Source organism: Schistocerca gregaria, chromosome 3 (genome assembly GCF_023897955.1).
Source record: "Schistocerca gregaria isolate iqSchGreg1 chromosome 3, iqSchGreg1.2, whole genome shotgun sequence".
Taxonomy (NCBI): Eukaryota; Metazoa; Arthropoda; class Insecta; order Orthoptera; family Acrididae; genus Schistocerca; species Schistocerca gregaria.
In genome coordinates this window covers 196,289,059-196,303,151 of record NC_064922.1, presented here as the reverse complement: position 1 = coordinate 196,303,151, position 14,093 = coordinate 196,289,059, and the positions used below count along the sequence as shown (strand labels likewise).

Sequence of the window (14,093 nt, the reverse complement as noted above, 5' to 3'; positions counted from 1 at the left end):
GGAGTGAGTGTGAAAGAGTGCTGTTCTGTTGTGAAAGTCGATTCCTGTCCTCAAATGACGTAACCACGTTACGATGTTTCCCTTTTGCGTATGAATTAAGGAGAGTGACGAGTCTCAGGGTCTATCGAGCTAACAGCTGTCAGTGTGATTAACAGTCCTTTCGCTAGGTGTATTTCCACAACTTTCGTGACAACTGAATCTTGGAGAGATAACCTGGAATTGATGACAATAACGGAGGCTGTTGGCAGCGTTAAGTAATCAGTATAGCGCGCATTTAATGTAACTACGATCATTTGATTCTTTTATCAATTTTTATGTTTCCTTGCTATTCGTCATACGTGACATTACTCTGGTACTTTTATCACTTAGTGAATTACGTACTTTTGTTTGCTTTTTGCTGGCCGTGACTTATTTCCAAGATTTTTTTAAAGATTCTTCAGCATGGAATTTTCGTTTCTCACATAGTTTACGTTTTCCAATTTTTTATTTCTTTATCCATTCAGATTTCAAGGTGAGGGCACAAATATTCTTTTGAATTGACTCTCTTTGCTTTACTTCTAATGGTAAAACATCAAAGTTCTTGTACTTGATGACACGTTCCAGTCCATTTCTGTTTTGTCTGTTTCCATTCACTGCAGTTTCTCAACGAATTAGTTAAGAGTGAATCTTAATCGGATCCTTTCAGAAATTTTTATCTATGTATGTGTAAGAAGAATTGAGTTGCATTTCAGCGGCAATGAATGATTCAACTGACTTGTAACTTTCACACACCTTACATATTTACACTGCCTGTCTCTGATTTAACAGGTTTTTAATTTAAGAATGGTTCCTTAGAAAGATTATGCTTGCTTCCATGCATTTCCTTTCTGAAACTGAGTAAATGTCACGTTTCGAACGACAGTGACGTCGAAGAGGCTTTTAATTCAAAACTTTCTTTGAAGATGTATAAACGGAGTCCTTGAACAAAAAATCTGCATAAATGGACGATTTGAGCATTGGGATGATATTCCCCAACGATAATTCAGCTTGTAACTTCCCACCTCTTAATCTCGCAATAAAACTCACGTAACTGAGTTAGTAGTTTTACAAATCCAATATGCACATCTTAGCTCACTTGGCAAAATGTGTCATGTTGCATGTGGTGCAAGGCGGTTTTTTTTCCAGAATATAAGAATATGAACTAAAAGACATATTTATCTCAGTGCTTAGCTTGTATGCGCGCTGGGAAGTAACGGCTCCGAATTTGTTATGTGAAAACTCTTAAAGCCTTTTTACATAAGACAAACGTTACTAACATTCTACATCTTTATTCTTCGTTTCTACATATTTATTTCTCAACATAGTCACACTTGCAACAAATACAACGAGAGACGAGTTTGTTGATACCATCACTATAAAATGTCTGACTTTGTTGCCGAAGCCACAATCTCACCTCTACTTGCACCGCTTCATCATTACCAAAGTAAAGTTCTCGAAGGTTTTCTTTAAGTTCCAGAAACAGATGAAAATCGAAGAATGGTTCAAATGGCTCTGAGCACTATGGGACTTAACATCTGAGGTCATCAGTCACCTAGAACTTAGAACTACTTAAACCTAACTAGACTAAGGACATCACACACATCCATGCCCAAGGGAGGATTCGAACCTGCGACCGTAACGGTTCCAGACTGAAGCGCCTAGAACCGCTCGGCCACAATGTCCGACTGAAAATCGGATGGGGCCAAGTCTGGACTGTATGGAGGATGATCGATGACAGTGAACCCATGGCATCGGATTGTAGCATCTGGCAAAATCAGAGGGCGCTCCACGTGTGGGCGAGTCTTAGAATTCGAATTCAAAACTCTAGTACAGCATGTTGCTTTTCACACACCGACACAATTACTTTACACACAGCATTATCACACTCTGCCTTTTAGCGGCAGAGGACTGCAGATATGTAGCCATGAAGAAGAAGGATGTAGAATGTTAACGTTTGTTATATTTAAAAAGCTTCATGAGCTTTCACATAAAAAATTCGGAGACATTACTCTCCAACAGCCCTCTTAGATAAATTAATAGTTGTTAAATGTTTTTTATTTCTTTAGTTCGTTTATGCAGATTTTTTGTTGCTGCAAATGCTCTTCTTTGGAATTTTTTTCTTCAAAAAATAGAGCCCCAGATTTATTTCAGTAATGTATTGCATTTACTCATTATTAGTGTACACACCGTTCACATACTGAGATTTGTACAAACTGACTGCCTCCTTCTACCACTACTAATAATATACCGGTGACTTCTAGTACTACCTGTTTCAACAGAACTACCTATTACACCACTGGCGGTACTAAAGGAATCGCTAGTGTATTTTGGAAAATATAACTCTGAACTATCCAGGGAATTAAAAATGTGTTGGACCGCGACACAGCCCGGAATCTTTGGCGGTAGTAGTGGCGTAAGTCATGCCTAAATAGCTCAATCGGTAAAGAATTTTTCCGAGAAAGGCATAGGTTCCAGGTACGTCTCCTAATCCAGCACACAGTTTTCATCTGCCAGGGAGATAGCACACTGCTCTGCAGAGTGAAAATTCATTCTAAAAATATATTACTTATTATCATTTACGTGTATTACAGCGGATATTACTTTTAAAAAATCATTTGATCAGTGTTTAGTAACGCATTTTAAAAGTCACAAACTACATTAAATTTGAATAAAATAATTAGACTCACAATTGAATGTTAAAAATTACAGTTTCACGTTACAATTAACTTGAAAACAACAAATAAAATTCACTCACACAGTGTAATGAGAAAAGATGTTATAAAAAAAGCTATGAGTGGTATGTCTTTATGTGCTTAGTGCCGTTCCTCGTTAGTACTGCCGCCGTGCACACGCCCTGGTTGCCTACGTAAAGTAGGAGTGCGGTGAGTGTAGCGGCAGGAAGACAGCTGGCGAATGCATCAACATACACGCACGCAGGAACACACATAGAGACACACACATTTTATTCTCCCAAGCACAGCTCAGTATTTCATCGCCTTGATATTGTGTCTGGCAGAGATGCACACAGATAACTATTAAATGCATCACAAATTTCCTCCTTTAACATTACAGACCATCCATTCTCTAATTGTTCTTGGCAGTCCACTTGCAACAATAATGTTGTCACAAAACGGTTTTGAGAGCAAGACGGCCACTCTGGGTACAGAGATCAAACTACTAGAACAAGACGGCGGCTACAGTTTTCGTACTGACTGGCTGATTTTTATTCGTCATTGTGATACAATTCTGGGCTGCGATGCGGAGAACAAAAATTTGTGTGTGTGTGTGTGTGTGTGTGTGTGTGTGTGTGTGTGTGTGTGCTGCGACTCTCATCCTGCCGTCGTCACTCTCGCAGTCCTGCCCTTGCATCTAGACAACCCAGGCGACTGATGTCACGGAGATGGTAATAAGGAACGTGCGGCACTAAGCTTATAAACAGAGAGCCGGAAGCCCCATAGCCTGACTACTGCTATCTATGCAAATAATTTGATAGCACATCCTTACACCGATGCTAGAAAACGCTATGACCACTGTCCACCGCGAGTTTGTATGCTGCCTGGTGGCGCTCAAGGTTCAAATGGCTCTGAGCACTATGGGTCTTAACATCTGCGGTCATCAGTCCCCTAAACTTAGAACTACTTAAACCTAACTAACCGAAGGATAGCACACACATCCATGCCCGAGGCAGGATTCGAACCTGAGACCGTAGCAGCAGGAGCGGTTCCGAACTGACGCGCCTAGAACCGCTCGGCCACCACGGCCGGCTGGCGCTCAAGGTACGTGACGCGGTAACAGAAGTATGTCCACGGAGCAGAGACGAACGGGCGATCATTCTAGCGACGATAAGTGGTGCAAATGCGGAAAGCCGCAGACTTAAGAGACTTTGACAAAATCCAGATTGTCGTGGTACAGAGACTGGAAGTGAGCATCTCGGAAACGACGAAGCTGATCGGCTGTTCGTGTGCCACTGTCGTGAGCATCTACGTAAATACGTTGAAGAAACCACGAGGAGGCCTCAAGGAGTTGGACGTCCATACCTCATGACGGGACATGCGGTTCGGAGGCATGCCCGCTCTCTAAAGCAGGATAGGCGGCGATCCGTGGCTGGTCTGACGACGGAGCGCAGTGCTGGAGCAGGCACGGTGTTTTAGAGCACGCTGTTCAGCGCACTGTGCTGAAGATGGTGTTCCGCAGCAGAGGACGTCTACACGTTCCCATGTTGACCCAGCAACATGGTCACTTATGATTACAGTGGGCAAGGGATCATCGAAATTGGACCGCGGATAAATGGGACTGTGTTGCTTGGTTGGATGAATCCCGTTTATTGTTAAACAAGGTCGATGGTTATGTCCAGATACGCTGTCATCCGGGCCAACGGCGGCTAGAAAAGGGATATTCACGTGGGCTTCCACGAGGCCTGCAGTACTAAACGAAGTCACCATGACAACTGCGAACTACATGAACATTATTACTGACCACCTGTAACACCTTGTGTGAAGAATACTCAGTATTGTAGAACACTCAGTATAATGTCGTTTATTGAAACTGAACTACACTTCTCGAACAATCACTATATTCACACAAAGAAAACAAATAACATGTAGACGACTATTCATCAAGATCGTCGGTGATGTCCGTCGGAGCTGGTCCTAGCTCTGCGAGGAACTAGCTGTACTGCTGCTGCACTGGCCTTATAAAACTGGTGGAGGTCGGCGGAGTACTCCAACTTTCCCTGTGTCTCTGAGGCGACCTCTGCAAAAAAAGGTTCGCATTAGTCTCTAGCAAGTTAGTTTTGAAGAATTGTTTTCCTCTTGGTTGCGCCTGCAAGTGCTTGTGTATGTTATATGGTACACAGGAGTGTCTTGAGTGTAGTCTGCCTGGCAGGGGCCGTCTGTAGCAGACGTAACATTGTGCTCGATGTCCTTCCCAAGAGCGGCGGCTTCTTCCAGCAGGATAATTGTCCCTATTACAAGGACAAAATCGTGCTGCAGTGGTTTTAAAAGCGAGATAGTGAACTCACGTTGACATCTTGGCCATCAAATTCTGCTTATATGAATCCGATGAAACCCAACTGGGACGCTATCGGGCGCCACCACCGCGCTGGTAAGCCAAACGCCCGTAAATTACGGGAAGTGCGTGACCTGTGCGTAGGCATCTGGTGGCACAAGCCTCTGCAAAGATATCAAGTACTTGTGTAATCCATGGCACACAGAATCACTGCTGAATTGCTTTCCAGAGGTGGACCAACACACTCTTAAGTAGGTGCTCGTAATGTTTTGGCTCATCAAAGTAGAAGTACATCACAAATCGTTTTGTAGCTTGTTCTCCACAATATGTTACCGATTTCTTTTTTCAATTTTCTTCCACTAAATATAAAATACATCATTTTTATTCTACTGAATAATGTATTTCCAAAACCAATTCACTGATTTGTAATACACGATTTTTAAGCTATCTGTATTTAGAAGGTGAGGTTCTTACCAAGTATTCCACTATTACAAGCTGATAATTAGGCCTGTGAGCAATATATTTTCCATTATCTTTATTTAAATGATAGAGACAACTGCATCAAAAATTGTAGTGACCAATTCCACTCTTTGGTGCTGTCAGTCCGTTACTTAAAAAGTGACAGTGTTCTGTTTTTTGTGTGCTTTAAGGAATACGTTACTATAATAACAGTGTTTTGTGCTACAAAGAAATCTTTCCTTGACAGGGGTTCAATGACGTGGGCTTCCACGGTTCGAACCAGATCCCGACGCCGAACATCGACGCGCTGGCGTACGCCGGGGTCATCCTGAACCGCTACTACGTCACGGCCATCTGCACGCCGTCGCGCAGCGCGCTCATGACCGGCAAACACCCCATCCACACAGGTGAGTCGCGCATCCAAGCACTTCGTGCAAAATATTACTTACCCCCTTAAATGAGTATACTGGTCGCTTTGGAGCGCTGTGTGTAGTGTAGAACTGGTACCGTTGAAGTACATCATGCCAGTGAAGCGACGTCCATCTGCCACTCGGTTGCCACTTCTGGCCACCTGACCGTATCATTTGGATCCTAGATGACTGGAAAACCGCGGCCAGGTCAGATGAGTCCCTATTTCAGTTGGTAAGAGCTGGTGGTAAGATTCGACTGCAGCGCCGATTTTACGAATTCATGGACCCTAGTTGTCAACAAGGCACTGGGCACGGCCGGCCGTGGTGGCTGCACGGTTGTAGGCACATTATTCATTAGCAGCGTGAGGAAGTAGAAGTTTTAGCGATCTGAGTTGCACGTATAGGGACTGTCCTCGATTTAAAGTGGCTCATTTTAACGGACCAACGATTTCCACCATCATTCGACTTCGGTTTAACCACGTCTCTTTTCCTCTACGTCTGCAGAGAATCAACATTTACGGTTCTCCTGCATGTGAATGTGATTCTGAGTCAGAAGCTAATGTAAATAATATCTTGCTTTCGTGCCCCAAATTTGGCTGTAAAAGATCGAAGTGTTTGTACACACTGATGAATATGAGATGCCACCTCACTCAATAAGCTTTAATTTTATTAATAGTACAGGGAAAACGTGTAGTTTTTAATAGTGTTTATAGGGTATTTTCATTTATCTGTGTCGCTAATGATTAAACTTAATATGTAGTGTAAACTGATAACCCAAAAATGTCTACTTCACTTATCACGCTATTTGTTAAAAATCTGTCTTCAAAAAACGTGTAATTATGCTTTTACCTACACTGATTGGACAAAAATAAGGAAACATCAGAAACACAACACATTACCCAGGCTAAAAGGGCGTAGGAAACCCGTTGGCATTCAAAACAGCTTCTAATCGTCTCGGAAAAGATAAATACTGATCCTGTATGGTTTTTAAGAACTCTTACACCATTCTTCCTATAAAATGGTGGCAAGTTCAGATAAAGATGATGGAGGTGAACAGTGATCTCCAAAGTAGACAACAAAAGCTTCATAATATTGACAAATTGTTACTGTGACGGCCAGGGGAGATATGACGATTCATCCTCGTGCTCCTGATAAATGCGAACTGTATAAACAGGGGACTGTCGTCTTGGTACAAAGCATTACCACTGAGGAACAAACACCATACTATGGGATGAGTCTGAGCACTCAGAATAATCACATAATCTTTGGCAGTAATACGGTCTTGCAGAGTATACCACGATATGAATGCCCAAAGCATCACCGAACTCCCGCCATGCTTCACTTCTGGGACGTAAACGCTGCCAGAAGTTGGAAAAAGTGTGAACAAGACGCATTCAACCGAATTACTTTCTTGCATTGGCCCATAGTGTACGTTTATGGCTTCGGTGTCACGTTTTCCTGTTATGGGCATTTCCATCACTAAACTGTGGTTCTGGAATTACAGCTCGCCCTGAAATTTCCAGCTTAGGGGCCTTCCTTTGTGTTGTTTTGGTGCTGACAGCATTTGCGAGTGTGACATTCAGTTTTGCAGTGACTTTTGCAGCTGTCATTCTCTTATTTATCGTTGCAGTCCTCTTCAATGACCGCCATCCATCATCAGCCAATAAACACTTATGTCCGTGTTGTGATTCATCTGTTGTAACGAAACTAATTGTGATATGGTGTGGTGTGCACACTGTAAGACCTTCGGTACACACACTATCAGATTATTGCCATTTGCACGCTTAGAGTAGCATATTGACGGTGACCAACTTTAAACAGAACTTAATTAATTTTCACACACATTTATTAAAATAATAAAAATCATAGATATTACGTAACTTGATTCTGGATGCTGTTTTCAATTGACAATCTGAAGTTCCTTTGGTATTGGTACATTAATCTTATTGCCACATACATCTCTGATACTTGACAAAGTGTCTATTCATTTATGTTCATGGCTATGTACAGGAATATGGTAATCTTATTAGGCGCGGGCAGACAAATGCACACTAATGCCGACTAATGTAGGCTGACTAATCGGAGGTCTGTACACTCGTTATAATACCTCGCACGTTCATGTACCACTGCACGATTGTGACCCGCGAGGAGAAAAGGTTCTACGTTAGCAGCAATCTCAAGGGCTGCGTGACGTATTAACACGCGGTTCGGCAGAAGCAGAATTTGGTCCATCTCTAAGACAGCGCCATCTCGTAGTGCGGAGATGGACGAGCGCTGCGTTTGCGCTGTTGTGCTTAGCGGGGCGCGCTCTAGTGGGGAAGTTGTGTACGCGCTGACTACGCGGAACTATGTACACAACACATGGTGAAGACATTGAAATTTTGCTGGCGCGAAAATTTTCAACATCTAAAAGACATTATTTGATTTAAACAAAAAACCTCAAAAATTGGTTTTTATTCTTGTGTTCCATAGACATCAAGAAACGTGTGGTCATGGGGGTGTTTCCTACTGATCACATTGGCCTCCAACACTCAAGGAATTACTTCCAGACAAATGCAAATGTTTAGTGCTAGGACAGTTTCCAAAACATTACACTGTAGTAATTAGTTCTGCAGTGACACTTCTTTAGTTCAGTTGATTTCTTATACATATCATAGTTCGATAAAACTCGGAGTAATCTGCTTCCAGCTGCTGCTGCTGCTGAAGCAGTCGTTGCCTCGGTCCATTTCATCTGCCAACTGGATCACGCTACGTGAATTCCATGAAATAATCCAGGTTCAAAATGGTTCAAATGGCTCTGAGCACTATGCGACTTAACTTCTGAGGTCATCAGTCGCCTAGAACATTTAATTAAACCTAACCTAAGGACATCACACACATCCATGCCCGAGGCAGGATTCGAACCTGCGACCAAAGCGGTCGCTCGGTTCCATACTGGAGCGCCTAGAACCGCACGGCCATTCCGGCCGGCCATAATCCAGGTACCAAGTCGTTTTTATAGTGGTTTATTTATTTCTTCTTAGTGGGAGCCTACTCCACATATCAGGATATATAATCATAATATTGTATTACAACAATTACATTATTGCTCAAATGTGCGACACAGTGGTTGCGTCTCAAAACTGTCTCCAACTGTACATTCTTGAGTATTGTGCTCCACCTATTTATACGTTTGTTAACAATCAAGTCAAAAAAAAAACTACAATGTATATTTATTAAATTAACAATTAAAAGTTTAACAGTTTTAAGAGTAACTATACACAAAACCTTGCTTATTTTATGCTGAAACTGGGGTATACAATAGAAAAGACTTTTACATAGGCTATACATCATATTATACAAAATACTGAAAAGTAACAATGCTATCCTAAATTTTCTTAGTTATGGCTTCATTTGTAAATGCAAAATACTGCGAACATACTTTGGACAAGCATGACCTACTAGTAACCAAATGCCATAGTAAATTTTATGAGATTTAATGTATTACGCGAAATCACTTATTAGATACCATTGGAATTACGGAACTTTCAAAAGAGGAAAGTAGAACAAAATGGTTGTTTTATTCACTGTTTTTCCACTTTCGTTGCATGTGGTATACATGTTCAATACGGTGTCTCTTGAAACACGAAACACTTTGGATACGTTGGCTACGAAAGCACCCACGATAAGAGCACCAACAATTTCTCCTCTTCTGAATTCACTTGGCTCCGACATAATGCACAGAGCACTGTTATCACCACGAATTGCACTTGCAACGTATTGAGGACACTGCACAGCTGCCGCTCGTTGTCAAATGCAACAGCGCAACCTGCTCACTTGGCAAGCATCTGCATTTCGGAAGAGACTGCGGCTATTCCAGCAGTCCACCTTCGACCAGCCTTCAGCAACTTGCTTACAACGGCCCAAAAATGCCAAGAGATGAGTGATGATCCGTTTCAATATCTGCTATAATCATGTTAGTATCGTACTTCCTTTCCTTCAAGCGTCGGTTAGGATCAGTAGTGATGAGCTGCTCGTCCATTGTATCGCAATCACTACTAACTGTTGTTGTTGTGTTCATCAGTCCAGAGACTAGTTTGTTGCAGCCCTCCAAGCTGCTCTATCCTGTGCTGCAACCTACAGCTTTCTGAATCTGATTAGTGTATTCATCTCTTGGTCTACCTAAACGATTTTTACCCTCCACGCTGCCCTCCAATACTAAATTGGTGATCCCTTGATGACTCAAACATGTCCTACCAACCGGTCCCTTCTTCTGGTCAAGTTGTGCCACAAACTCCTCTTCTCCCCAATTCTATTCAATACCTCCTTATTAGTTATGTGACTACCCATCTAATCTTCAGAATTCTTCTGTAGCACCACATTTCAAACGCTTTTATTCTCTTCTTGTTTAAACTATTTATCGTCCATGTTTCACTTCCATACATGGCTACACTCCATACAAATACTTTCAGAAACGACTTCCTGACACTTAAATCTATACTCGATGTTAACAAATTTCTCTTCTTCAGAAACGCTTTCCTTGCCATTGCCAGTCTACATTTTATATCCTCTCTACTTAGACCATCATCAGTTATTTTGCTTCCCAAATAGCAAAACTCCTTTACTACTTTAAGCGTCTCATTTCCTAATCTAATTCCCACAGCATCACCTGAATTAATTTGACTACATTCCATTATCCTCGTTTTGCTTTTGTTGATGTTTATCTTATATCCTCTTTTCAATACACTATCCATTCCTTTCAACTGCTCTTCCAAGTCCTTTGCTGTCACTGACAGAATTACAATGTCATCGGCGAACCTCAAAGTTTTTATTTCTTCGCCATGGATTTTAATACCTACTCTGAATTTTTGTTTTTGTTTCCTTTACTGCTTGCTCAATATACAGATTGAATAATATCGGGGATAGGCTAGAGCCCTGTCTCACTCCCTTCCCAACCACTGCTTCCCATTCATGGCCCTCGACTCTAATAACTGCCATCTGGTTTCTGTACAAATTGTATATAGTCTTTCGCTCCCTGTGTTTTAGCCCTGCCACTTTCAGAATTTGAAAGAGAGTATTCCAGTAAACATTGTCAAAATGTTTTTCTAAATCTACAAATGCTAGAAACGTAGGTTTGCGTTTCCTTAATCTTTCTTCTAAGATAACTGGTAAAGTCAGTATTGCCTCACGTGTTCCAACATTTCTACGGAATTCAAACTGATCTTCGCCAAGGGCGGCTTCTACCAGTTTTTCCATTCGTCTGTAAAGTATTCGTTTTAGTATTTTGCAGCCATGGCTTATAAAACTGATTATTCGGTAATTTTCACATTTCTCAACACTTGCTTTCTTTGGGACTGTAATTATTACATTCTTCTTTGGGTTCTGAGGGTATTTCGCCAGTCTCATACATTTTGCTCACCAGATGGTAGAGTTTTGTCAAGGCTGGCTCTCCCAAGGTTGCCAGTATTTCTAAAGGAATGTTGTCTACTCCCGAGGCCTTGTTTCGACTAGGGTTTTTCAGTGCTCCGTCAAACTCTTCACATAGTTCCATACCTCCCATTTTATCGTCATCTACATCCTGTTCAATTTCCATAATATTATCATCAAGTACATCGCCCTTGTACAGACCCTCTATATACTCCTTCCACCTTTCTGCTTTCCCTTCTGTGCTTAGAACCAGTTTTCCATCTGACCCTGTTAAGATATTTTGTAAAATAAATTAAGTTTCTTCAGTTCTGTCGTACTGTATGCAGAACTTTTGAAATGATCCCCTTACAATGATGTATACAACGTACATTTCTGTCTTAAATATCTCGATAGAGTACAAGATCTGGAACCCAGTTTGAAACGAAATAAGCATGCCAAGAGTCGAGGAACCTGGTCCCGTGGAAGCTGACGCGCGCCGTGTGTTGCAGGCATGCAGCACACGGTGCTGTTCGGCGCGGAGCCGCGCGGGCTGCCGCTGTCGGAGCGCCTGCTGCCGCAGTACCTGCAGGGGCTGGGCTACCGCACGCATATGGTGGGCAAGTGGCACCTGGGACACTACCGGCGCGTCTACACGCCCACCTACCGCGGCTTCGAGTCCCACCTCGGCTTCTGGACGGGACACCACGACTACAACGACCACACCGCCGTCGAACAGGTGCGCCCACTCGAACTGTTGTCGGGCGTGTGCTGTGTCCTGTAAACTGCGCCCCGACAGATTTGCTCCCGGGAAAGGTCGACGAAACATCCACTAATCCCGTTGTCTAAACTCTGCAACTTGTCCGCCAGCTCGAAAAGCCAATATATACACAGGCTGTTCGCGCCATGGATCCCCATCCGGGAAACCTACCACAGGTGGTCACCGGGCTGGAGCTGGTATGGTTCGACAGCGCTGTCGGTCTATCCAAAACCTCAGTGACTCTCTTCCTGCATGTCCATTCTACAAAACGTGGTTATTTAGACTCTTGACAGATGGTCCCATTAATGTGATTGGACAGTGTATAATTTGTACAGGAACCTAAAGAATGTTGTTGTTGTGGTCTTCAGTCCTGAGAATGGTTTGATGCAGCTCTCCATGCCACTCTATCCTGTGCAAGCTTCTTCGTCTCCCAATACGTACTGCAGCCTACATCCTTCTGAATCTGTTTACTGTATTCATCTCTTGGTCTCCCTCTACGGTTTTTACCCTCCACGCTGTCCTCCAGTACTATATTGGTGATCCCTTGATGCCTCAGAACATGTCCTACCAACCGATCCTTTCTTCTTCTCAAATTGTGCCACAAACTCCTCTTCTCCCCAATCCCATTAAATACTTCCTCATTAGTTACGTGATCTACCAATCTAATCTTCAGCATTCTTCTGTAGCACCACATTTCAAAGGCTTCTATTCTCTTCTTGTCCAAACTATTTATCATCCCTAAAGAATAAAAAGACCAAAAACCAAGTTCTTGGATTAAGATCGATGTAAGACAGTGGTATAATCTTCCGTTTGCTAGTGTTCAATCTCTTCAGGGTGGTCCATTGATAGTGACTCGGCCAAATATCTCACGAAATAAGCGTCAAACGAAAAAACTACAAAGAACGAAACTCGTCTAGCTTGAAGGGGGAAAACAGATAGCGCTATGGTTGGCCCGCTAGATGGCGCTGCCATAGGTCAAATGGATATCAACTTCGTTTTTTTTAAACAGGAACCCCCATTTTTTACTACATATTCGTGTAGTACGAAAAAAAATATGCATCTTTTAGTTGGACTGGCGCTGTAATAGTCACAAACGAGTACGTACGTGGTGTTACGTAAGATTCCGCCAGTGCGGACGGTATTTGCTTCATGATACTTTACCTGTGTTAAAATGGACCGTCACCAATTGAGGAAAAGGTCGATATCGTGTTGATGTTTGGTTATTGTGATCACAATGCCTAACGGGCGTGTGCTATGTATGCTGCTCGGTATCCTGGACGACATCATCTAAGTGTCCGGACCGCTCGCCGGATAGTTACTTTATTTAAGGGAACAGGAAGTGTTCAGCCACATGTGAAACGTTAGCCGCGACCTGCAACAAATGATGATAACCAAGTAGGTGTTTTAGCTACCGTCGCGGCTAATCTGCACATCAGTAGCACACAAATCCGGAATCTCAAAAACGTCGGTGTTGAAAATGCTACATCAACATCGATTTCACCCGTACCATATTTCAGTGCACCAGGAATTGCATGGCGACGACTTGTACAGTTCTGCCACTGGGCACAAGAGAAATTACGGGACGATGACAGATTTTTTGCAAGCGTTTTATTTAGCGACGATGCGTCATTCACCCACAGCGTAACGTAAACCGGCATAATATGCACTATTCTGCAACTGAAAATCGACGAGGGCTGCGACAAGTGGAACACCAGCGACCTTGGCGGGTTAATGTATGGTGCGGCATTATGGGAAGAAGGATAATTGCTCCCCATTTTATCGATAGCAATCTAAATGGTGCAATGTATGTTGATTTCCTATGTAATGTTCTACCGATGTTACTACAAGATGTTTCACTGCATGACATAATGGCGATGTACTTCCAACATGATGGATGTCCGGCACATATCTCGCGTGTGGTTGAAGCGATATTGAGTAGCATATTTCATGACGGGTGGATTGGTCGTCGAAGAGCCATACCAAGGCCCTCACGTTCACCGGATCTGACGTTTCCGGATTTCTTTATGTGGGGAAAGTTGAAGGGTATTTGCTATCGT

General features: G+C 42.7%; 1 protein-coding gene across 2 annotated transcripts in view; it reads left to right on the top strand.

The window, feature by feature from the left end:
* LOC126355753 (arylsulfatase B) overlaps nt 1–14,093 on the top strand; it is a 314,105-nt gene that overhangs the window by 230,200 nt on the left and 69,812 nt on the right. For both annotated transcript variants that reach the window (XM_050006145.1, XM_050006143.1), the window contains exons 4-5: nt 5,732–5,891; nt 11,789–12,015. In XM_050006145.1, coding sequence (XP_049862102.1) covers nt 5,732–5,891; nt 11,789–12,015 — 387 coding nt within the window. The remainder of the gene's footprint in view (nt 1–5,731; nt 5,892–11,788; nt 12,016–14,093) is intronic.